The sequence below is a fragment of the Numenius arquata genome, chromosome Z (genome assembly GCF_964106895.1).
Source record: "Numenius arquata chromosome Z, bNumArq3.hap1.1, whole genome shotgun sequence".
NCBI classification, from domain to species: Eukaryota; Metazoa; Chordata; class Aves; order Charadriiformes; family Scolopacidae; genus Numenius; species Numenius arquata.
The window spans coordinates 35,711,034-35,736,291 of NC_133616.1; the positions used below are offsets into that span (position 1 = coordinate 35,711,034).

At 37.4% G+C, this 25,258-nt stretch overlaps 1 protein-coding gene across 1 annotated transcript in view; it reads left to right on the forward strand.

Annotated features, from left to right (window-relative positions):
* Window positions 1–25,258, forward strand: part of CCDC171 (coiled-coil domain containing 171) — a 154,296-nt gene that overhangs the window by 114,764 nt on the left and 14,274 nt on the right. The window contains exon 25 of the mRNA XM_074166111.1: window positions 13,982–14,134. Within this exon, the coding sequence (XP_074022212.1) occupies window positions 13,982–14,134 (153 nt within the window). The remainder of the gene's footprint in view (window positions 1–13,981; window positions 14,135–25,258) is intronic.

Sequence of the window (25,258 nt, forward strand, 5' to 3'; positions counted from 1 at the left end):
GAAAGCTCTATAAGAACTGTGTAAAATATGGTCTTAATTCACCAAGTTTATTTATTTAATTTTGCTTCTACTTGTAATCCTGGGATGGTTTCTTTCCAGCTGGTTACCAGGTTGCTGCATCTTATAGGATAAGGACCCAACAGGAAGCATCTTTATTGACTTCTAGTCACTATTATTTTATGAGAAAAATTACTCTAGAGACATGGTAATCTCAATATGTACCCAAAGCTGCCTCAGTAAGGGCAGATTCTTAAGTGCTGTAACTACAAAAATAAAGCAATGTTCAATAACAGGAAACAACAAGTTCAGTTTTCACAGCACCTTGTTTGTTAGGCAATTTTTCTTACGTCAGAAATCCTGTCTTTCAGAACTGCATGGGATTATCTTTGCACAATATCTTCAGCAAAGCAGTAGTTTTACCAGATAACCACTGTGTATCTTGGATGTGACTGTATTGTGTGATATTGTCTGCAGTGTGTACTGTTGTAACACAGATAAGCCCATTCAAAAGCATAGCTGTTAAACTGTTGATAATCATGTGGGTTACAAAATGAATTCATGAAGTGAATACCAAGAAATATTAGAAATTGTCTGGGGTCTTACTTTTTTTGTACTGGTTCTCTTAATTTCAAAAACTCAGAAGAAATGCTGAGCAAGTGAGTCTAAGCAATAGGAGTAAATAAGGCAATAGACTTTATTACACAAAAGTCTTTGTAGCAGAAACAGAATCAAACTGTTTTCTCTTAATTACATTTAAACTGAAAAAGGAAACTTCTTCAAACGCTGAATCTTTTCTTTAGTCTTTTTTCACTTAACTGCTTAGTATTCCGTTATCATAAAATATATCTCTATCTGTTTGTTATTCTTATCGATAGCTTACAGGGCAAGAAAAAAGTTATTTAATAACGCACTATATTAGTGCAAGAATTTTGTAATGGAATCAAGGGAGACATTTCTGCCCACAAACTGCATTTGGTGGGCCTTGTAGTTAAAGACCTGGAAGAGGAAGGGTTATCTACAACTTGAGTGAGTTTATTATGGCTTAGTGATTTGCTGATTGATTTCATTTGCTGTCAGTTAAGGCTCTCTTAATGTCAGCTTTCTTTGCATAATGCCTTGAAATAAAGACTGATGAAGTTTTTCAGATTGATGCCGCTTACATAAACTGACCCTGATTTGCCCTTCTGCATGACAATATAAGTGACAGCAGTTAGAAGAAAATATAGCAATGAATATGCAACTTAAGGATTAAGAAAAACACAGTAAACCTTTCAGAATATAAAATTAGGCATAAAAAAACAGGCTGTTCTGTTAATTCCACAGTTGTCCTATATTGAAAAATAGGCTGGGATAGCATCCCAAGTGGTATACCACTGAAGGGAAATTCAAAGAGGACGAGTTTTGAAAAGATTAAAAGTTAACCTGTTTTTTACCAAATTCTACAAATTTGCGACTAATTCATTTCGGGTTTGGGTTTTTGGCGGGGGGATGTGTGTGTGTAAATTGCAGCTCATAAATTCACATATGTTGTTACCTGCAAATTTTCTTTTTTGCATTGTTATCTTGCAGATATCCTAATGAACTACTTTGAAGCTGTTGTCTTGATTTTTCAGTTAACTGGATTGATTGATGGTCTAGTGATATGTGCTGCTAGAATCCTAAGGTCACAAGTTCCAACACTTAGATTGGACTGTAAAAAGCATAAATTCTTAGGATTGATAAAGTTTATTGCTGTAGGTGTTCCAGGACAAATACACTTGAAATAGGGCACTCATTTTTAATGAATACTTGTCCATTGCAGTACCGAATTTCACTATATTCTTTAACTTTCCCTTCATTATGGTCTCTTCCTTTATTATGGTCTCTCTAGAAGCCAAAGATGGTAAGAAATTAGATGGTGGGGAGAAAATGGTACTTGCTAAACTAATGCAAAGAGGGTGAATGTGGAACTGTTTTGTGAACCTGAATAATAGGGATACACAGCCTGCATTTGGCAAATTTACCTGCAAAGGATTGAGTCTTTCATGGCTTTTTAAAAGATAGTATCAATGGAAAGACCACCATTTTTTTATCCTCCCTAAACCTTGATAGAACTTATGCTTAGATCCCTTTGGATCGCTTCCTCATGACGATCTTTTTTGACAAAAGTGCAGTTCTAAAGTAATCATCAGGAGGAAACAGTCAGCCATTACACCTGTGGGGCAAACTCGTAATGCCCATTTAATGCCTTAAGACTGTATTTTAATTCTGACTTCTTTCTGCTCAGATTGTGTGTTCTTTTCCAATACCAGCGTCCATCTGTAGGACACCCTCTTCCTGACCTTAGGGAGACATTAGAGAGCAAAGCATCATGCCCTTGCTACTGGATATAGTACCAGACTTTTTTCTCCATCCAATTTTCCATTCTCAAAGGAATAACTTTTTTAAAAAATTACTTTAATATTTTGCAAGTTATAGATTATAGGTTGAAATACTGAAGTTTTTACAAATGCTTACAAAAACCACAGGACTGAGTTTTGAGCAAAGAGCCTTCTACATCAGAATGTGATGTTCATCTGTATGTACCTTCACAACCTAGATGCTTGATTTGTTCTGCATTTATTCCACAGACTTGCTGCAAATTTTACGCCTTTGGGGAATAGACTGTGGGACTGAGTAAACATTTAATGCCTAGAGAACACGTATAATAGCAGTAAATCTGGTTGTCTCTGCTTGAAAACAGGTTGGGCAGGGAAAAGTAAAAAAGAAGAGTATGAGAAACACGGCTAAATTGTCTCCTGAATTTCCTCCAGCCTCCACCATTTTAGTTCAAGGACCTCCTGAAATAAAATTCTTAGTCTTTTATTCAACAGCCATTTATTTCACTGAATTTCACTGAATTTTTAGAGTTGGAAGGGACCATAAAGAGCATCTAGTCCAACTCCCCTGCCGAAGCAGGATTGCCCAGAGCATGTCAGAGCACGTTACTCAGGACTGCATCCAGGCGGGTCTTGAAAATCTCCAAAGAAGGGGACTCCACAACCTCCCTGGGCAGCCTGTTCCAGGGCTCTGTCACCCTCACCGTAAAGAAGTTTCTTCTCATATTTGAGTGGAACCTCCTATGTTCCAGCTTGTGCCCGTTGCCCCTCGTCCTCTCACTGGCAACCACTGAAAAGAGTCTGGCTCCCTCCTCCTCCAACGCACCCTTCAGATACTTATAAGCATTGATAAGGTCTCCCCTCAGCCTTCTCTTCTCCAGGCTAGAGTCCCAGCTCTCTCAGCCTTTCTTCATAAGGGAGATGCTCCAATCCTTGAATCATCCTCGTTGCCCTTCGCTGGACTCTTTCCAGTAGTTCCCTGTCCCTCTTGAATTGGGGAGCCCACAACTGGATGCAGTATTCCAGTTGTGGCCTCACCAGTGCAGAGTAGAGGGGGAGAATGACTTCCCTCGACCTACAAGCCACACTCTTCCCTATGCATCCCAGGATTCCATTGGCCTTCCTGGCCACAAGAGCACACTGCTTGCTCATTGTCATTTTTCTGTCTACCAGGACCCCCAGATCTTTCTCTTCAGAACTTGTCTCCAGCAGGTCCACACCTAACCTGTATTGATGCCTAACATTCTTCTTCCCCAGGTGCAGGACCCTACACTTTTCCCTGTTGAACCTCATGAGGTTCTTCCTTGCCCAGCTCTCCAGCCTGTCCAGGTCTAGCTGGATGGCAGCACGGCCCTCCGGGGTGTCAGCCATCCCTCCCAGTTTGGTATCATCAGGAAACTTGCTGAGGATACACGTGGTCCCCTCATCCAGGTTGCTGATGAATATGTTGAACAGGACTGGACCAAGTATTGACCCCTGGGGGACACCACTGGTTACAGGCCTCCAGCTTGAACCTGCTCCATTAATCATTACCCTTTGGGTCCTGTCACACAGCCAGTGTACCATTGATTATTGGTAAATTAATGGTATCGTACCATTGCTTTGTGAATCCATGTAAAGTTAAGCATTCATATGACTTGTGGAAGGGACTTCTGCAGCTTAACTACACGCTTTTTGAAAAACTGTTTTCTACGTTTGTTTTGAAAATGGTTTCTGCTACTTCATTTAATGTTAATATGATAATATGAATAAATATTCCCAGTTTATCTTCTTTATACTAGTGATGCTTTGGCATCATCTATCATAATCACCTCTCATTCTCTGCCACTCCATCAGTAGTTGTTTCTTTTCAGGTTACTTTCCTCATTTCCAACCTACAAGCAGGTGAAAAACAGTAGAAATCTTCTATAGTTTCTAGATTTGGTAAGCTGTGGAAGTGATTTCTCTGTTACCAACATCTATAGGCACAATTGCTCATAAATGACCTAACTGGGAGTAGTGGTCCAGCTCTGAAAAATGGATAAGGAAGTAGTAATCAATTAACATCAGAGGTAGTTCGGAAAATGCTGTCCTCTAGGGTGTTTATAAGTTAGGGTAGCCTGGAATCCTTGGATAAGAACCAGCTGCTTTTGTTGTACCATTAAGGTTGCCACTCAAGCACATGATGTTGTGATGCCTGCAGTCATTACCAAACCCTTTAAAAAAGACAGACTAAAAAGGGCTTTCGCAATCCAGTTAAGATGCCCTATGATATGGGGTATTTTACTTCTGTTGTTGAAGAATACTTTATGCTCCCTAGCAAACTCATCTCACCAGTGCCTCTCCTCCTTAGTTTTCTCCTTTCGGTGTCGCTTGATCTCTTATGCTTCTAGGAATTGGATCTAATTGTTGACCATTGGCCAGACAGGGGAATAGACCATAACAGCCTATTCCTTACTTGCCAGGCTCTCAACCTAATAATTCAAATTCTATTCTGCAATCTGATGGTAAATTTCCATTTAATGAAAATTGGTGCATTTGCTGAAGAAAAAGCAGAAAATCAATATCTTCCAAAATATTATCTAAAAGAGTTCATCAATTAACAACACATCTTGAATTGTTGGTCTAAATGAGGTCAACCAGAGCTCTGCTAACAGAGAAGTTAGTTTCTTCTCCTCTTTGTCTTTCAAGCGGTTCCAAATGAATGGCTTTCTCAGCTTGTTGACCTCTTGCATAGAAGAGGCCCAGTCTTCAGAATAGTGGAGTCTCACTCATCCACCAGTTTTTAGCATGTGTTGATTGGGATTTATACTTTTCTGAGTGGAACAAATCTGTCACCTAATGACAGATGCCAAGAAGATGGTCAAACAGAATCAGTTTTTCCCAAGAGTTTTCTTCCAACTGTACATCCATTTGTAGTAGAACTTGATATTTAGAGATGATAGGGATCATTTTATTAGTTCTTCTTCCTCAGATTATGATGGTTAAAAGCAAACTTTGGGAGAAAAGTATTTTCTTTATTTCCTACTAAGCTTAAGGATAGCAAATTGTCAAGCTCAGTGTCAGTTAACACTTTTGGCAGACATTGCCAATATTCTCCAGCTTTTGCTTTGGAAAGAGGGATGCTAATGTGTGTGCTTGTTGTGAAGGTCAGTAGTAGGTGTACTGTGTTCTTTAAATTTCCTTTGACTCTTCAGATTTTGGAACAAGAGCTGTTGTCCCTAAAATTTCTAATAAAACATTTTCATGGCAAAAAATCAGGTCTTGATAGCAAGTCTGGTTGAAAATCTAACCACTTGTGTGTTGTGGTTTTTTTTGAAATACAATTTTTGGTAAGTTCAAGAATGTATGAAGCAAACTAGTTATCTCACAAACATCTGAGTTTAGGCAGAATGAAGGGAGAACACCTGTCCATCCTAAATGTGGCAGTGGACATTAGATTAAGGGTGTGTCCATTTACCTGAGGAGTGCAATTCAGATTTTCTACTTTCTCTATAGAGACTGATTGGTGCTCCTTCCTGTGCTGGCATCATGAATTTGAGCACATAACTTGTTTTGGTGAAAAGCCAAAATGAAAAAATTAGTTTGCTATCCAACCTAATGGGTCTACTTTAGAGTTTCCTTACAAAACTACAAAATATTGCTTTATGTAGGATGAAATATTTATGTTGAATTAAAATGCAGTGCTACCATGTGCACTTCATAAGAAAAGCAAAGGACATGAAGTAACTATATCACAAAACTTTGTGCAGTTTTCTAGCCCCTGGGCTCCATTAAACTTGAGCATTCACCTAAAATCTGATACAAAGATTTGGACTCAGTAATGATTGTTTATGTATGAGCCACATAATCACTGTTGTCATGTCAACTAAACGTGCCAGAAGGGACCTTTGTCTCTCCTAATAAATGGCAAATACTGCACAGATTGTCTTCATCTTTTGCATTGAAAATAGGAAGTGGACACATTTCCCCCTTCTAAGCATATGTAAAATATTTTATCTAATTCAGTTTGAAAATGTTGTAATCTAAAATTGAAAAGCTGCTTCTTATAGCCAGAAAGGAATAATCTATATCCCTTCATAGCTCTACTCAAAATATTTAAGGAAATGTCTATACTGAACCCAGATTTTGTGGGGTGATAATTTTCTTCTATTGGCGTCAGTGGTAGACTTTTTCTACAGTGCTTAAAACTAAATTGCTATTTTTTCCTGAGTTTCTAAAAAGATTCATAAAAGTCTCAGTAGCATCTATGTGTCTGTAAAGCATATTTCTTTACTGAAAGTAATTTAAATTGGTCTTGGTTAATAGAGCACTCTTTAAAACCAATGAAAAAGTCTGCATTTCAATTTTCAGTAAACTCATTATTTCCACTACGTTGGCAAATAGTCAAGTTAGTTACTTATGTCGGATAGTTTGTGGAGAGCATTTCAGAAGAACAGAGGAGTTTTTTGGATCTCTCATTTACCTTCCATGTGAAGTTGCTTCAGATTTTCTTACTTAGTAACTTGATAGATTAATGTCTGCTTCTCTCCCTTCCTTAAATTGTTCTCATACCAATACACTGATAATTAATCTTTTAGATTTCGTGTTTAGGTAACATTTATTTTTACGTTTGCTTATACAGGATATCCTATCCATATGTAGAAGTCCTTTAAAAGTAAGAAAGAATATACTTTTTAAAATGTATTTTACTTCTATGAATTTAGTTGTGAAAATAGAATTCTGTACTTCAGCTTTTGCACATCTTTCCTGGTTCCAAGATGTCACTCCAATAAACCAAAACCAACATCATCCAGATACAGGCAATTTGTACTTTCACTTGACATTTCACCTGGATTTTTATGAGGAGTTTTACTCTCTTGTTTCTCCTCAAGACTGAATGTGTGATGGGACACTGCCATTTTTTTTTGATAAAACCAATCCTGACTCTTCTGTTGTGCCTGGTGCTGTTCAGTTCCTCTTATCAGTGGTAATACGTTGTGCTCACTCTAAACAGATTTTCATGCTCACAGTTGAGGCACTTTAACATGGTCTTTATATTATTTTCAGTGACTACCTGTCCCTCTTTCTTTCATCCCTGCCTGGAATATACACTGCAAGAGAAAGTTGAAGGAAGGGTACCAGTCTGAAACTTCTTTCACTTTCCATTTCTTTCTTGCCAAAGCCATTTACTTGAAAATTCTCTTCCTCCCTGACAGGCTGAAATGCTCTTTTTGTATCAACACTGTGTAACACGATGGGAAGGGGCACAATGTATTGATAGCATTTTCCCCATAGCTGTAGTTTAAACTACAGGTTCCTTGAGGCAGTGGTTGTTTTTCTTGTACGTTTTGCATGCAGCTATGCTTGACTTTGTGCAACAGGTAGTGAGAATGGTCTTTGCATGTAAACATTATTGGCCTATAAAAATCTGCATTTCCTTAATTTTGTTGAACAGTAATTTGCTTGCATGGTCCAGAGATATTTCTGAGTAGTCAAGGCTGCAGGTAGCTCCTTTGATATAAACCTCTCAGCATGCTTTTACCTGATCATACGAACAAACACATTGGTCTTAATTTATCAGTTTCTAGAAGATCAATGTTATTTATGAAACTCTTACACTTAGCAATAATTTTCATGGCAATTGCTGTTATGCCCATCCGCTGTGGATTCCAGTAGAAGCACTTTCCCTTCAGTCTCTGTCAATTTCAATGCTCCCTTTTCAATTTTCTTGTAGGAAGTCATGTCATTACCTCCTGCAGAGAATCTCGCCTTTTATTTAGAGCTTCATTCCCTTGGGCTATCCTCTGAGACCTACGGGGTAAAGTAATTGTTATTGAAGCGAAGGGGATAGAGTTAGGCCCCGTGTGTGGCACTGAGTCAGCTTTCGGTTGGAAAAAAAAAAAAAAAGTTGTAACAGAACTGACCTGCTTTTTGGCACATTTAAATTGTGCATGCCACGCTTGAATGGAACCCAACAAAAAGTTTAGTGTCGAAATGAGATACAAGGAGAATAGATCATTAAAGAAGTGCCAAACAGCTGCAAAAGTGCAATTTTGCTGAATGCTGTTTCCCTTGAGGTTTTTTTCTGATGCCTGAGAAGCTGCTGTATTTACATCCTCCACTGATGTTGCCACTAGACATTTTGGACTATGGGTCAAGGCAGCCAGAAGGATTTTCAAATGCTAAAGCGTATGGGGGAAATGAATTTTAATGTTTTCTTCCCCAAATATAGCTCTCTTAAATATATAATAAATATCCTGAAATCTTGCTTCTGAAAACAAAAAGTAATTGATGTATGTTTTGTTTTCTAGACTCGCTTTAACTAATCTTATTTACATCAGTTTTAACCAAGGCAATAATGACAGGCATTCTACATGCAGAATTCCACCCTGTGGAGTTTTGTTTTCACACCAGTTGCTTTTGCCTGAACTGCACTTCAGCCAAATTCCGTACCATAAGTGAAATTCTCAGTCTTTTCAGATTCTCATCTAAGCACTTTGTTATACCAAAGTTAATATTTCATTCTTCTGAAGTCCATTCATTATTCCTTCTCTTGTTCTTTTTCATCTTTTTGTATATGTTGCCCTTAGGTAAATTTACTACCTGCTAACATTCTTTTTAGTTGAAGAATTTCCTGAAGGGAGAACCTAGCAGTCAAATGTTAATTTTGACTTTTTTTTGTAGCTTTTTTTTTTTTTTTTTTTAAGCACATTGTGTGAAGTGGATGGTCTTGTTATTTTGGCTGCTACATCTGATGTTGATATTGTTGGGGTGTTAGTCTGATTGATACCTTTTAATAAGCATTGTTTCATGTAAGGACTCCTTCCTTTAGTTTTATTCCTTCTAAACAGGGGATACAGGTCTATGATAACAGCAGGCCCAATAAGATCCCAAGTTAATGGTATAACATGGACATAAAAATAAAGAAACTGATTCTTAATCACTTGGCAATTTATTTGTAACTTCAGAATAGTCTAAAATTTTAAATGAAAACTTTTGTTCACAATTACTTATAATTTGTAATAGAAATAAAAATTATTTTGTACTTTGTTTGTTCTCATTAACTAAGCACTGAGGACAAGGAAGACAACCTGTAGAGTGTTTTAATTTGGAATTAAAAATGCCATTTTTATAATGCATAACAAATACATTAAAACCTGGATGAGAGGTCTTCTGCTAATTTGCATATACTGATCTGTATATTTCTTGTCATGTTTCTACTATAACTGAATTGAGAACAGCTGACGTTTGAGTAACCTTTGAATTTCATAAATTAATTTTAGAAAAGGTTTATTTTCTTTTTGTGTTTCATATTCCTTAAAGATTGTTGTGTAATTTGCAAGTATTAGCCATTTTTCACTTAAAATAAAGTACTCCTGGAGACTGGAGTCTTCCAGTCTTGTAAATTTATAGCCAATAATACATGCAAAAGCTGTTTTAAAGCATCTACAGCACTGAACACCTTAAAATTACTGGTTCTAGGAATGGTGTACAGAACAAGAAAATGGTTCGTTATTCAAAAGTACACAGAGGGAATATTAGAAAAAATTGTTTTTACATGTCCTCTGGAGGACTTTACTGTTAAGTGTTCTAAGTCCTTTAAAGGATTCATCTGGAGAAAGAAAACACATCTTAAATCTCGCTGGTTTGTTCTGCAGTTCACCTGGTTTGTAGCTGTTTATAACAGCATCACATCAGTTTGTCTCATTTTTACTCTCAACTCAGGTTTCTCTGCTTCACCAACCCATAGCTTAAGCCAGAAATTTTTATGTGTACCCTTGTGTTAAAGATAAGACGTCTTAGAACAGGTCACAAGGGCCTTCTTCCCTGTGACTGCTTTGAAATAAACCTCATCTGTTTATTTCATCACTTAAACCAAAACATGTTTAATTTTTATTCAGTTTTGTATATGTTCTTTTTTATCTATTTATGTGCTTATCTATATATATTCAAGGTATTGGAGCATTGGTAGATGGCTGTGCACATACGTGGTTTTGCAGGGCTCCTGTCTTCTGGTCATGTTTTTACAAGCTGGGGAAGCAGGCAAAATGGTCAGGTGTGCAATGCTCAGAATCTTCAGAGTCCCATCTCCTAGGTAAATAAGGATCTGAAATTTAAAATACTTTCTTCCTTCATCATGTGAATAGCACTTACCTTAATTTTTCAAAATTTTCTGATTTGCTTTAAATTATAAGATAGTTAAAGTGCTCATAGGGATTTTCTAGATGGGGATAAATGTGTAAATACCCATCTAAAAAGATCCTTAGAAGTATGTAGGTTTAAAATAACTTGTCTGTTGAAAATGGGACTTTGGCACTCTGGCAAATTTTGTTCCCAGTCCAGCACCATCAGCGTAAAAGCATCCTTTCTCCATGCCAACCTTATGAATATATATTTATCCTGTGAGTTGCAGCCAATTATTGGGAAAGTCATGCATCTGTTTTCATGAAGGTGCCTCTGTCTTGACTTAATGTTGGAGCATGGGTCTCCTCTCACGCTGAAGACACTTTTGACATTGAAAACACTCCTACCATTATAATTTGCTTCTGCCATATTAGCAGCACAGGATGTAGAGCTTCAAATAATAGTGAAATCCTTTATGGGTTGTATGGAGTAAAAGGAAAGGGAAAAGGTCGCTGAAAAAAGCTATTCAGCTGTCTGATTAATTCCTCTTTTTCTTTGATTAATGCGGAGTAATTCATTAGAACTTCTGCTCTTTAAATTGACAGTCCTATGTAAATTTCAACCATTTTTATCTTTCATTGTGTTCCATCCTTAGGAAGACTTTGTAATCACTGACTTACAGACTAGTTGAGGTTGGAAGGGACCTCTGGAGGTCATCTGGTCCAAGCCCCCTGCTCCGGTAGGGACACCTAGAGCCATTAGTGTTTAAAATTAGTATTCTTCAGCCCTGCTATTGCTCTGGCCTCCTTGGTGAAGTCTTCTCCCCACTAACTTTCCTATAGTACTCATCTGTCCGAAAAGGTTGTAACTTTTAAATGGTCTGAGTTGCGATATTAGTTCCTATAACATTCAGGGATTGCTACATCTGGCCTTTCTGAACAGAAGTCTTTTTCTGATGTGTATTTCTAAACCATTTTTATTTGTAACAGAAGACAAATTGTTGTTGTTTTATGTTCTGTTCCCAGTTTGTATGGCACAGTATTATCAACACATTCAAAACCAGAAGTGCTTGCTTAGATGCAGATCCTGCAAATGTGCATGAATGCCAAATTTTATGCTATAAAAATTAATCAGGAGGGTTGCTGAAGTATCTTATTGCTATGAATACTTAAAAACTATGCATACATCTTAGTGCTATGTGTACTTAAAAACAAAAGAAAATACTCCTTATTAGCAGGAGAGGAAAACAAATCTGCAGAAGTAGATGTGCCTTCTCTGAAATTCTGTCAACAGACTTTGATGATCATGGAACAGTTTCCAGAGCTGCAGATATTTTTGTATCTGTAAGGTGAAAATCAGGACCTAAATTGAAGTTCTGACCTCCTTTAGAGATATGTTTAATCATTATGTGACAGATCTTATGACATGCAAGTGACCAGGTTCTATGCCCAGTCTCACGTATCAAGCTTTCTAATGTGTGGAACATTTATGTCATGGAAAACAGATCCGTGACTCAATTTGTGGCTGATGTGAGTTACATAAAATCATATGTAAAGGAATGCCTTTCAATGGCACATCTGAAAACCCAAAGTATCTGCCTTCCTCCAGATGGCATTTAGAATAAATATTCTACATGCTCATTATCAAGGATTCCATGTCACCCACTGGAAGACCCCAAAATATTGTTTTCCCTAACCTGGTCATGAGTGAGAGAAATCTAAACTGACCCTGACTCTTTGCTAGGGAGTTGGGATATACTGGAAGGAGTGTGTACCAATGGGTGCCTAAGTGCTACCTTCTACCTTGGTAATGAGTCGCTAATAGCTAAGAAATTGCTTCTTTCTGGACTAAAAAAAAAACCACTAGATGTCTTAGGAAAAATATTTGCCATGTCTGACTATGAAAGCTCTTGAATTAATACGTTTTTCCTAGATTGAAAATTTTTGAACTCATGAAACAAGAGTAAATGAAATGGCTGAATTGAGCAGGAAGGAATTGGTAACTGCTGTTTCAGATAACTGCGTGGACTTAGGGTGGCTCTGGAGAGGTAGGATGAAGCTGTATAGGTTAGTGGCTTCACTATGTTTTTGGTAGAAGGAAGAAGGTAAGGAATTGGCTCTATGCATTCTAGTTCAGTGATACCTTTAAATATCATGTGGGAAGTAATCAAAGGAACACATAAGAATTTTTTTCTGTGAGATTTGAGACACAGCCTATTATGACGCATTGGTATAATCCTTGTTTATGAGTCACAGGCCCAGTCCATCGATGTATTTCAACATATGTCTAATTTTTAACATGTGGGCAGTTGCCATATGAAGACTCTCAGGCAGTTTTATATGGGGTGTGAGATATATACACATTCTTGCTTGGTATTGTTTGTGAAGAGCTGCGGCATTTTAGTCACGTTGAATGTGGATGAAACATTTTAAAAGCAGGATCAGAGCTGACAGCGGCAAACTTACAGAGCTCTGTGAATACATTTTTAGGACTTGTACCATAGTATGTAAAACATTTTGGATATTTTTTCTGATGAGAAAAGATATGATGGTGTTAATTTGCCACTGCAGTTTTCTGCATTTGGTGATGAAATAACTTGGTTGGTTTCAGCTATGTTAACATTTATTCTGAAAAGCAGTAGTGTGTTTGAGAACAAAGAAAGGAAAACAGTAAAAGTCTTTGTGAATGCCTGTTTCTGATACTGTTTATTTTTGCCTGTACCACAGACTTACATTCAAAAGGCCAATTTCATATTATCTGTAATATGTTCTTACAGTAGAAACTAGCTACAGGTCATTTCAGAAGGGAAAACTGTATCTTATAAAATGTGATTAACCAGTTGTAAAGAAGACCAATAATCTCAACAGTGTTACACTATTTAGGGTAGATATAAAGTTACCAGTACTGCCAAATCATTTGTACTCTCCTGTGCTACTAACTTTATTACCAGTCTGATCAATATTACACGGTTGGGACATTCTTCCGCTGTATACATGAAAACAATTATATTTTCCCAGCTATATTGTAATCAGATTATTTACTTTCGGAGGTCTGTAGGTTTACTGTGTATCTTCTGTTTCTGCCAAATTAATTTTTTTTTTTAACGTGGAGTGGGAGGATTAGTAACTCGACTCATTTTGAAAGTATGAACATTTATCTGAAACTGTGTAGTGATTCTTTGTAAACAGAAATTGAACTTAGTGAGTCTTGCATTTAAATACAACAAAAAGTGGTATCAGCTGCTCAATGCAGCACTGCATGTTTGGAAACAGCTCATCAAAACACCTTCTAATTAGGCTGCACAATCATTTGCTTTTCTTCAATGCTATTAATATTTAAGATTTTAGAAGGAATGCAAAATCCCATGCTAGACCTTTTTAATGTTTAAGTTCTGAGACTGAAATTTTGCCTGGCTTCCAACTTTTGCTTGATTTCTCTGATTAATAAAAGTTAGGTCTTCTGTAATGAATTTGGATGCATTCTGTTTGACATTTAAGTACAGCTTGCCTGGCACTGATGATTTATTTTACTTTTTAAAGGCCATGATTAAAAGTTTTATGGATGTCTACCAACTTGCAAGTTCCAGAATTGACATGTTAGTGAGAGAAACACCATCTCATCAGCTTCACGCTGCAGCCCTAAAGTCCAAGCTCCAAACAGCTTGTCTTCATGAAAGTGAGAGCTTACAATTGGTAAGTTTGCTTTTTAAGTAATTTTTGTCATTTGGATGTGGTTTCCTAGCTGGCATCTCCCTTCATACGGTATAGTTTCTGTAGGGAAATACAATTGTATCTCATAAACATAACAGAACAGTTAAACTAGTGTCAACAGGAACCTTCTGAGACTTTTTCAGAAGAGAAAGGGGTTGGTAAAAGTTAACACAAGGATTAATTAGATAGTACTGTATCTTCTACAAGGACCTGTTCCTTGCTGCTGTGGATGTAAAAGTATACTTGTGATTTCTTTGCTTTTGGCAGTACAGTAAACAGTTGAATTTTGGACCAGAAGAATTTAACCATGTAAAGATACAGCGCTATGTTAAAACAGAATGTTATTAACTGTGCATGTAAACAAAATGTTTATTAGAAGACGTGATTTTTTTTTTTAAAGACAATTGTGGTTATGAATACTTCTCACTAAAGTTGCAGCGTTAAAATCCAATTTCAGAAATCATTTTTTGTCTAAAATGCTGTTACCCACAAAGATACTTGGACTTGTCTAAGGCTAATAAGGTGATTCTTCAGATCTGAGATCTTTCTCTAGGGGGATTACTGAATGCAGATGTACTTGTGTCACACAGGCAGGAGGCCAGACGCATAAACTGTCATAAATATGTAGCCAAGTAAGTCTAGAATGAGACTGTAAGCTGTGCAACTTGCATACACTTGATGTATTTCTTTTCCCTCTTTCTTTACTTTTCCACATAGGATAAAGGAGAAAGCTTTGGAATTTGGGGTTGTTTTTTTTTTTGTTCTCCTCTCCTTCCTCCTTTGTCTTCTTTTATTCTTGTGAAGCAAAGGACCATAGAGAAAATGCGGATTGTTTGTCTTTTTGAAACAAGATCTGTAAGAAGAGAGCCGTCACTAATGCAAATGACATAAACACATCGGCAAATGTATATTCAAAGGCTGTGGCTGTGGCTTGGTTGTTTCCATCAGAATTACATTAATTTCTTGTCCTGTTTCTAAATTGGATCATCACAATAGGAAATTAGCACATATAGAAAATATATTAATCGGTGATGAATTTCAGTTTTAAGATCTTGAGATGGTAGTTGTTGAATGAAAGCTTTGTTTTATTTGTGACTGCACAGCCTTTCTAAGAAACTAAATGAAATTGCTTCACCGAAATTGTTTCTTTCCTACTCCAACCAGGCTTTCTTTATGTTTTCTACTAGTTTACATGTGTCCTGCTGAGCCTGTGCCCAGTGTAATTGGGTTGCTCCTTTGCCTGTTATGATTGTTTTTGTTGTTTAAATCAAGATGACCACTTGTGTACTAAGGATTGGGAAGTCTGCCAAACTTGCTGCAGCGAGGTTTGCTTTCATTTGAACTGAGAGAGCTTTTAGCAAAGACTATGCCTGTCCTGTCTATGAAGGGCTATGCAGTGGCTTGATATGTTACAATGAAAACAAACAGCTTGTCCCTCACCCCAGCTCTCTGATGCCTGTGATTAAATGCAATGCTTTTTAAGTAATTTGTGACTGCCTACAATATCAGTCTAAAGATGATACTTTTTGAATTGTAGTAGGATGTAGTTGGCCCTTCTGTATGACACTGTAGAGAGAAGAATAGTTCTTCCTTTTGGTGCAGTTTAATTTGAACCTAAGCATACACATTAAGAAAGTAGAATAGAAATTAAAAGAAAGTAGAATAGAAATTTTAATGTAAAGGCAAAAAATTCAGAATGATAGATTCTCAACTTTCCATGAAAAAAGTATGTGTGTTTATGGTATATTTTGTAGTATTTGGGATTTTTATAGAGCTTGTCCCTGATACTAGCAGAAGTTGCATCAAGCATGACTTTTGATAATTTCAGGCACCACAGCTTTCCAGAGAAACCTACATTTTAAAATTCCAACTGATATTGTTCTATTCTGATTTTGAGGAAGAAGTTTTGCGCTAAGTTTCCGTCTGTATTAAAAAAGTAGAACAAAACATTTTTTTCTTGTTTATTTTAAATGAAAGGGAGTAATGAACATCTATTTGGTTTCAGAATTGCACACATTTTGTTGGTTTCAATCCACTATGTTCAATCACATGTTTGGTTCTAGTAACATTACACGCAAAACTTACCATGTAGGAGACAAACACAGCACCCGGACTGTATTAATTGCTGGTCGTCATATGATGTATGCTTGTGTTCCTAGAACAGTAACCCATTGCTCAGTGCTGAAACATATTTGTGAAGTGTCATTCAGATGGACCTTGTAAGATTGGGTTTTATCTTACTATGTTGTGGCTGTCTCTTGATGTCTTGTATGCTAGTTGCAAGAGGTTCTCGTCCTCCCAACTGTCCATTGCATCTAAGTTTGCGACATCCATCAGAATTGATCTTTTCCATGTTCAGAAGGTATTGCTTTCCTAACTAACCTTTTTGTACTGAAATTTGCTAACTACATCACCTCTCTCTCTATTCACACCACTTTTTTCCTCTCCCCTTGCTGTGGGTTTTACTGAGAATTGTAAAAACAAAACTGACACTATAAGGCAACATCAGTGATTCTGACTCCTCATCTTTTATCTAAGATTCTGAATTGACGTCTCTATCCTCGTCTGCTTCTAGTCCAACCGCTTTCCTTCTCGTCAATAATGTTTAGATTCTGAGATTGCTGTGTGTGCTCATGCTAATGCCAACAGAGAGGAACAGGAAGGGATATGATTATGATGGACAGAGGTGAGATGAATATTGGAAATACTGCAAACAGAGAAGAGAATTGTTATGTGGGGTGAAGGGGAGTCAATATCAGAGCGTCTCTGTACTCTTCTTTAGAGTCCAGCTGTCTGTCTGTCGCACTCATCTCTGATGATTCTTCCTCTGCGCAGAGAAAGGTCCTGTGCATTTTTCAATTTGAATCTCTTTAAATTTCAATATGGCTGAAATGCAGGTTATTGGTTTTCTACCTAGACATTCTTTTCCCCCCGTGTTGTTCCCTATTCCTGTATTTCTTTTCTGGTTTGCTTTTTTTAAAAAATAATTTATCTTGTTTTTTTTCTTTACCAAATAATTCTGAAATTTCCCTGACATTTCTAAAATGTCTCTTTCTTTCATTTCTGTTATCAAACCATTAACATTTTGTAATAGTCTTTGTTTGCAGTCATAACAGTTTCACTTTTATGTATTTGCTTATTTTTAAAAAAAAATCTACTTTCTCTGAAGTACAAGTACCACAGTCACAATTCTGTCCTTCATAACTTGCTGCATCCCCGCATAACGGCTGTATCTGTAACTGGTAGAGCTTATAATAATATCAGTTCAGCTAACAAGTTGTCATTGATATGGCCATCTGTGGTCTTGACTATAAGGATGTAGGTGGACAGAGAAGAAACAGAGAAGCCAGCAGTCAACGTCTTACATGAAACAAGATGGAGAATTATTTCACTGAGCAGTGAAGTCCATGCTAGGTTGGCACTGCTATTTTCTCCATGAAATTTAAGAAACTGTATTTTTTCCCTTTACATGTCTCTCTTTATGCCTTCTTACGGTTTTCCGTAGGAAAGCTTAGAAGGTGGGTTTAGTGGAAGTACTTCACTGGTAGTAACTAACTGCACATATGATCTGTATGTAAGCAGAGAAGATATCAGCTAAAATATTTTTGTATTTCTTTTTTTCCTGCCTATTTCTTGTTCAGCAACATCTAGTAATATGAACATCACAAACTGGACTGTGCTTTTTGGTTTCCTATTAAATGAACACTTGCCAGTTACTTTAACAGCACTGGATTCTGCTGCTTTGATCCATTTTACTTCTTCTTCAGATACATTAGTTTACTAGTATACTTGCACTTTCATTCAGAGCTGCAGCAATAAGTAGGCTTTGAACTGAGAGCTTTTAAGTGCTGTACTGTGCAGTAGTATAGTCATAAGCAATTACTTTGTGGGTGCTGCGGGGGGACATGTGGCATCATATTAGTCACATGGCAAGCACATGAATCCATGGTGTCTGTACTGCCAAAGAGTTTGTTGCTACAAGCACATTGTGGGGAGTGGATGCAGTGACACTGTATTTTCCAGTGTGACCTGACACGTGTAAGGAACTGACAGAATTCAATTCATTATAACATTTCTCCAGAAAGTGTTTTTGTAGCTTTCAGCCCTGAGATCTTGTGCCTGATGTCAGTACTGCTGTCAGAATTTTAAGAATTTTAAATATTCTGGTATCAGTTTTGGCAAACAAAAGAAGTTAGGTGTTTCCCTGATCCTGAATGTGCAGCTGCTCTGGTGAGATTCCTTCCTTTTTCTGCTTTCACTTCAGTTTCAAAGGAGAGTAGGAACTGAAGGGGAAAATAAAGTAATTTATAAAGACAATGAAGTGAGAAAAGCTTTGTGTGCACTGGAGAAATGGAAATTTGGGGAGCCAAAAGAATAACTTTACCTGAAGGGGGGAAAACATGAGTTTCAGATGGGTGGGAGGGATGAAGTGAAAAGAGCAGAGTTCTCTGACTAACTATGAAAACAACTGTTGTCTTTGGATGCTTCTCCTAACTGGGGTTGAAAATGAAATCGTTCATCTCTTTATGTGGCTTTGCATCATCCTTACTTCCCTCCCTCCCCCCCCCCCCGCCCCGCAGTTGTGGCTGTGTCTCTCCTTTGTCTGAAAATGGCTAGTGATACCACTTAAAGTACTGAAAATACAGAAACTGTAGGTTTTGATAAGGTGAGAGAAGCAAGTAGAATGATCTTAGGTGTGAAAACTCTGCATTTATTCTTGAGATTCTAGTAATTGACACACGTCCTCGTATTTTTGTGTTGAGGAGCTGCACTAAGCGAAGTGTACAGTTTTCTTTCTGTTCAGAGCAGTGAGCTCTCAGTTCTCATGATCTACTTGAATCCCATTTGTGGGGGCCAGAGAGAAAAGAAATATTTAAAACTCAAACTTAGCAGTTAATTACACCACTGACAGTTTCTTCCTACTTAGCCAGGCTGGTCGAGGCAGTGGTTTTACATGTCTTTCCTCCATACCCTTTGTTTCCTTGTCACCAGTTCAGTCTGTGTTTCAAAGCTGAGACCTGCATCTAACAGGGATGCAATGTCTTATGTTTAGAAATATGAGGACAGAACTGGAGAGAAATAAAAAAAAAGATTTGCCTTTTCACTTGCTGCATAGGAGAAAGGCACTCACTTCATCGGTGTTGTGTTAAATGTCAGAGAGTGTCTTTCATGGGCCAGAGCCATATCTCTTGTGTTAGGACATGGAATGACTGATGTAGCTGGGGGAATTCTTCCCAGATGTTGCAAAAAGCAGATAGGTCCTGGATGAAAATTCTGCTTGGCTTTTCCACTACTTCATGCTATCCTGATGCACAGTTGAACTGAAAAGATTTGGAATTGAACTAGTTTTGTGAAAGATTTGGAGATACTAGTTCTTAATTTGCCTTGCAAAAAATAATCAGACTTGTTATTTTTATTGTTACCCTCTGTCTTGCAGTGTTTTCTTGGAAATAGTTTGGGACAGAATTCAGATAGTTGTAACTTTTGCTCAGTACTGTCAATTACCAGTGTGTGGTTTATTTACTGTGAAACATATGAATATTCTTAAAGTGATAGTAAGTAAATAAAAATCTGAGAGACCCACAAGGAGAATGTCCTGACTATTGAGGTGATAGTAGACACGGAAGAGTGGAAATACCAGTTTAGGCAAAAAAAGAAAATTGTATTTGTAATATTTACTGAGCTTGAAGTCTGTATCAGGCTGAATCCACAAAGCAGTGATATCTTCCAGAAACTGTTTTTTTACTGAAATATTTGTGTTTCTTACCTGATTTTAAGCAATTGGACATCACTTGTCAACCTTACTGCATAGCCAAGGAATGCAGGTATCCAAGTGCAAATGCTCACCTTGTCATGTGGTGTTGCTTACACAAGTAATAGTTGTAACTGAACAGTGTAAAACATGTAGTTTAAATTATTTGCTTATTATATAGTACCAATAAAAAAATAATAATATGAAACCAGTATTATAAATCACATTATGTAACTTAGGGCAAGTTGTTCAAAAACAGTTACAGTAATCCAACAACACACTTGCTATTTTGTAAAGAATACTTCCTTTTCTATGCAGAAATTTTTTGATACTCAGTATTCTAGGTATGTGAACTTTTAACTTGTCAGACTATTGTAACATATTTGAAAATTATAGTAATTTGATTAAAATGTTGCCTATAAGGCAAAAGGTTCAGTTAATAGAATCCATATGTAATTAAAATGCAGAACTAAATGTAATCAGACCCCAGTGACTGGTGCCTTCATATTGATAGTTTTACAGTGGCCTCTGGGGTTGAAAGTTTATGTTAAAGTTAGTAATGTAGCTGCGCTCCAGAAAAAGGGCAAGACAGTTTAGCCGCTTCAGGTATGACAGTGTCCTGAAGTGATAGCCAAACAACAAAAATACTTGATAGTCTGAATTTTAGGGGTATCTTCCACTGGCAGGTGGTAGAAGCACAAGACTGCTGGAATGTACTAGTCAGAGCATTGCATTCAGCAGCAACACTGCTACATAAACATCCCCAAATGAAGGATCTTGCTGTGAGCAAGTAACGGTGGATTTTTTTAATAATATAGTTACTTAATTTGTGTGAATTCATGTTTGAATCATCTGAAAGTTATAGACACAACACTATGTACCAAGCCACAAAAGAAGTTTAAAAAAATTTCCTGAACTTAAAAAAAAAATAAAAATTATTTTCTCTGGACAGTTTTAAGAGTCGACATCCTGTGTTAGAGTTCTCTAATCATCACCAGCACAATTTACAATCAGAACACACAGAGAGCCAGTTCAGACCAGCTCATCTGTTGACTTTGGCAGAACCCCTTAATCTCACTGTGTGCAGCTGCCACTTGAGAGCTGGGGACTCGGCAGAGAGCCGAAGGAGGGTGGGATGTAGGGTTGGTCAAGGCATGAACACATAGGCCTGCTTCATTTCAACAGCCGTACACTGCTTTTTTTATAGTCTTTTCATTTTACAGCCTTTTTTTTTTTTTTTTAAAACCTGAAATTAAATGAGGACCTCTCATGAGCCACTGCGCTCCAGGCATAAGAAATTGTAATGTCTGGCTTCCAGAAACTGTCCCGTCAAAATGTGCTTCTGATTAGGTGGCTTAATTACAGCTGTGAAAACAATGTTGATTTAGGCCTCAAGATTCCAGTGCATGTCAGCCGTTATTAGCTAGGCTTGGACTGAAGCCACCATTTTAAAACTCTGTGCCACTAAAGTCACACACTGCCTGACAACTTTTTATTTAGGCAGAAATGTTGCCAGAAGCAACACATTTTATGCAAAATATTTTTCATTGCACAAATTTCAAATATGACACTGTTGATGGACATAAAATGGGTAGTTACGGGTGGACTTCACCAAGTCCAAAAGCTAACTTTTGCAAAAAAACCAATCCCAACCAAAGCCCTCCCCCCCTCATTTCAAATAGTTTTTATAAAGTTTGACTGACATAATGCTTAATTTTAATTCCTTTAATTCAGTTTTATTCCAAATCCAGCATGTTGGTTTAACCACCCAATTTTATTGCATCTAAATTTTCCTGACAGTTTCATTTGCTGTTGGGAAATAAAATTGCCATTTTTGCAACATGGGAAATAATGGCTAGTTTCAAAACCAATATGTTTGAAACTTCCTTTGCCTGAAGCAGCTTAAGGCACACACTCAATTTACTTTAGGGGAAAAAAGCTCATTAAATAGTTTTTAATATTTTAATATAATTTAAGTAACTGCTTTCACAGTGGGAAGGCTTATTAGGCCCATGTATTTACACCTGCAGAGAGGTAAATGTTTGGGTAATTAGGTGGTTTCCAATACCAACTTTTCAATGTAGTTGCGGAGTTAATGCTGTAAACACTGTAGAAGGACGCAATGCGTTCACTGCATTGAAATATTACATTTCCACTTGTAGTATTTTGCTTTCAAGTGCTTTAGAAGGAGGTTTAAGTGGGGCTGGGTTGGTTAGGGTTTTTTTGCTTTGTTTTGTCTGTTCCTAAAGTCTCCTTAATGACATGAATTGGCTATGGAATGTGAGTGAATGTGTGTGGGTGTTAGCTCTCGGCAGAGACCAGTGCTTTGGAAAAGCAAGATCTACATTCTCACTTCACAGTTGCCATGAAATTCCAAATGTCCATGCTGTGCGGTTTAATGGAAACCATGAAGTTCCTAAATGACCGCAGGTTTGTTCCGATGTTAAGCACAAAACAAATCTTTCAAGTCATTGGCTGAGTCGCAAAAAAGGAGGGTCATGTTTTCAGGAAGCTAATCTCCTTTCCTTTTTTTTTTTTTTCCTTCATGGTTTGCATTTCTATGGCATTAGAAATGTGTTTCTAGTGAGGTACTGGAACTACCAGCTCACAAACAAGGGTCCTCAGTTCCCAGGGCTGAAAACAAGACACTTGGAACCTGAAGCTGTATTCATCTCTTACCCTAAGCGCTCAGGGCAATGCAACAATTGTACCTCCCGGAGCAACTAACTGGAAATTGATTTAGAGAAACTAATGATTTGGATGAGGAAACAAGTCTAAAGTATAGGTTCAAGTTTGCCCTGTAAAATATCGTCATGCATTCGTTCTCTGCGGGCAGCAGGTTAACAGGGAAAGGAAGAGAATGCCTATGCTTATTTTTGTTCAGTTTTTGAAGGAGAAACACTGGAGCAAGCTAGTCTTTTATTTTCTTTGCAAAATGGTACGTGGGTTTTCCTGAATCTGAATGTTTCAGAAAGGCCCCAGTTGCTGTGGAGGGCAACTGTGAGTCGGGAGACAGCCATGTGATACCATTCTGTTTAGGAGATGTTTTTGCAGAGTGGTCTTTCAAAATGTGTTTCATTGGTAATACGCAATGAGTTTTATTCACCAGCCACATATGTTTGCTTCTTGTTTTCTACACACCCTTGTTTCTTTTGCTTTCTTCCCACACATCTCAAAGTGACATTTTCAGCATATCAAATTAAAAGAAACTTTTGTATATTATTACATATACCACTAATACTGCAGTAGAAATAAAAATATTGGGAGTGCTGGACAGGCTGTTATTTTGAGAACTGAATATTATGGAGCAGGACAGTTAACCATGGGAAAAAGTTTTTACAAAAGAACAGAGCCAAGGACACAATTTTACTGGCTTTATAGAAGAAAAGGAATATTCTCTACAAAGGCAGACAAATTCACTTCTTTCCAGACTCAAGGACTTTTACTGAGGCCAGAAGGTGCTTCCTCCTCCCTTTTGAAGAAGTTATTTCAAGAAAGAGAGCTGGGAAGCTTCTATTATTCCCTGCTAAACTGTGGGTTAAACACAAAGGGAATGTCTGTTTGTTCTGAGACTGTGAATTCGCTGAGAATTTTTGTAGGGGATTAAAGTGTAGCTGTGCCTGAATGAGTCTAGCTCAGATGCTTAAATGGCGAATGAATCCATGCAATCCAGATTGTCATCTTCCTGATTTTTTCTTGACAGTTTAAATTTAGATCCTATGAGGGGTACTGTCGTGAATAATTATTTTCGTATTCTGACACCTGTTTGGTTTTGTGTTTCAAGCTAAGTATGTAAAGTACTGTTTATAAGAAGAAAATTCAGTGCCGATCTCAGTCATTAGCATTGAGAAACAGTGCAAGATGTGTAGATGCTACCCGTGAGTTGCAATTCAATTGATCGGGATGATAAGTAGAAGGGTTTTTGATGCCTTTTCTGGTGTTTCGTGTTTACTTTGTACCACTACCTCATTGCCCAGTTCACAGGCAAAAAAGACAAGAGAGTGAGACCTAGGGCAGTGTTTCCAGGAGTCTGCCTCTTTCTCAGCCACTCTCAGAAATACATATATGTGCAGCTTAAAATGTAGCATGGATAATGCTACATGTACCCATTTAAAATAAAAAATAATAAAAAAAGAAATTTGTGCTGACATTTAACCGGATTGGGTCTGGAGAATCTATTTAAGCATAAAAATACATTTAAAATAGTGTGGAAGTAAGCATTCCCCTCAGAAGATGTAACTTTAAGTGTTCATAAAGCAAAATCCAGAGGTTTTTGTTTTCCTCTGGATGGCAGGGAGAAGACCAATGCCCCACCACCAGAGAATTCAGTGCCAGCTAGCAGGCAAACTTCCCTCCACAGGAGACAACTGTCTCTGATGCTATATCTCCTCTTACTCTCTGCTTCTGGAGCACTGACTGGAAGGAAGGTCATGGGAGCACAAGGCTGGGTAGCATCTCCACCCGTGGTCCCACAGCAGATCTCTCAGCTGTCAGATCTCACCTTGCTAGTCCAAGCAGAGGAGGAGTGGATCCTCCACAGGCCAAAGGTAGATAATGAGAGCAATAAAGAAGGGTAGCTGTAAACCCTAGCAGTCTCCTTCACTTTGTGCCTTTCTGGAGTTTACAAAATCAGATTGGTTTTCTGTTGCTTTGGTCGTGCTCTTTTCCCCCGCCTTCTCCTACAGTTGTGCGTGTTTGTGTCCTTTTCAACTGGGGAAAAAAGAACAAACCTTTGCATTCCTTTTTGTGACATTTTTGCAGTAGAGTAACGTGTTTTTGTAGAAATGCATGTGTTAACCTACTTCCATTGCCTGATTGCTTGCATTTTATAGTTACAAAAGCATGAAAGTTAATGTGAGAAAATTTAAAAAAACCCAGCTTTAAAATATATTAGTGAGTATGACTTGCAAAGACAAAAAGACAGGAAATTCAGAGTTAGGGCATAAAGCATAACACTGTTTTTAACTCATAATTTTATTCCTGTAATGTTGACATGATTTAAGGGCATACAGTCAGCAAGTTACATCTTAATGTTTGTTTTTACTGGGTTTTACATATTGAAGTCATACTGCTTAATATTTACCCAACATTTATTTATTTATTTATTGTTGTTGTTGTTTTTAAATTACGCATAAAAAGTTTTCGTGGAAGTCTGTGAAAACCACATTATGTAGTGAAGGCACAGTTTTTCTAGTTGATCATAGTAAGAACCTATTTTCTCCAGAGACTGGTCTCCCTGAAGCAGTTTGGCCTGTTGAATAAACTAGTACTTGAACAAATTTTTAAAATGTAAAATGAGTGCACAGTAGGTTGAAGATCTTCATTGTCATCTTAAAGGAAGTTTTCATGGTAAT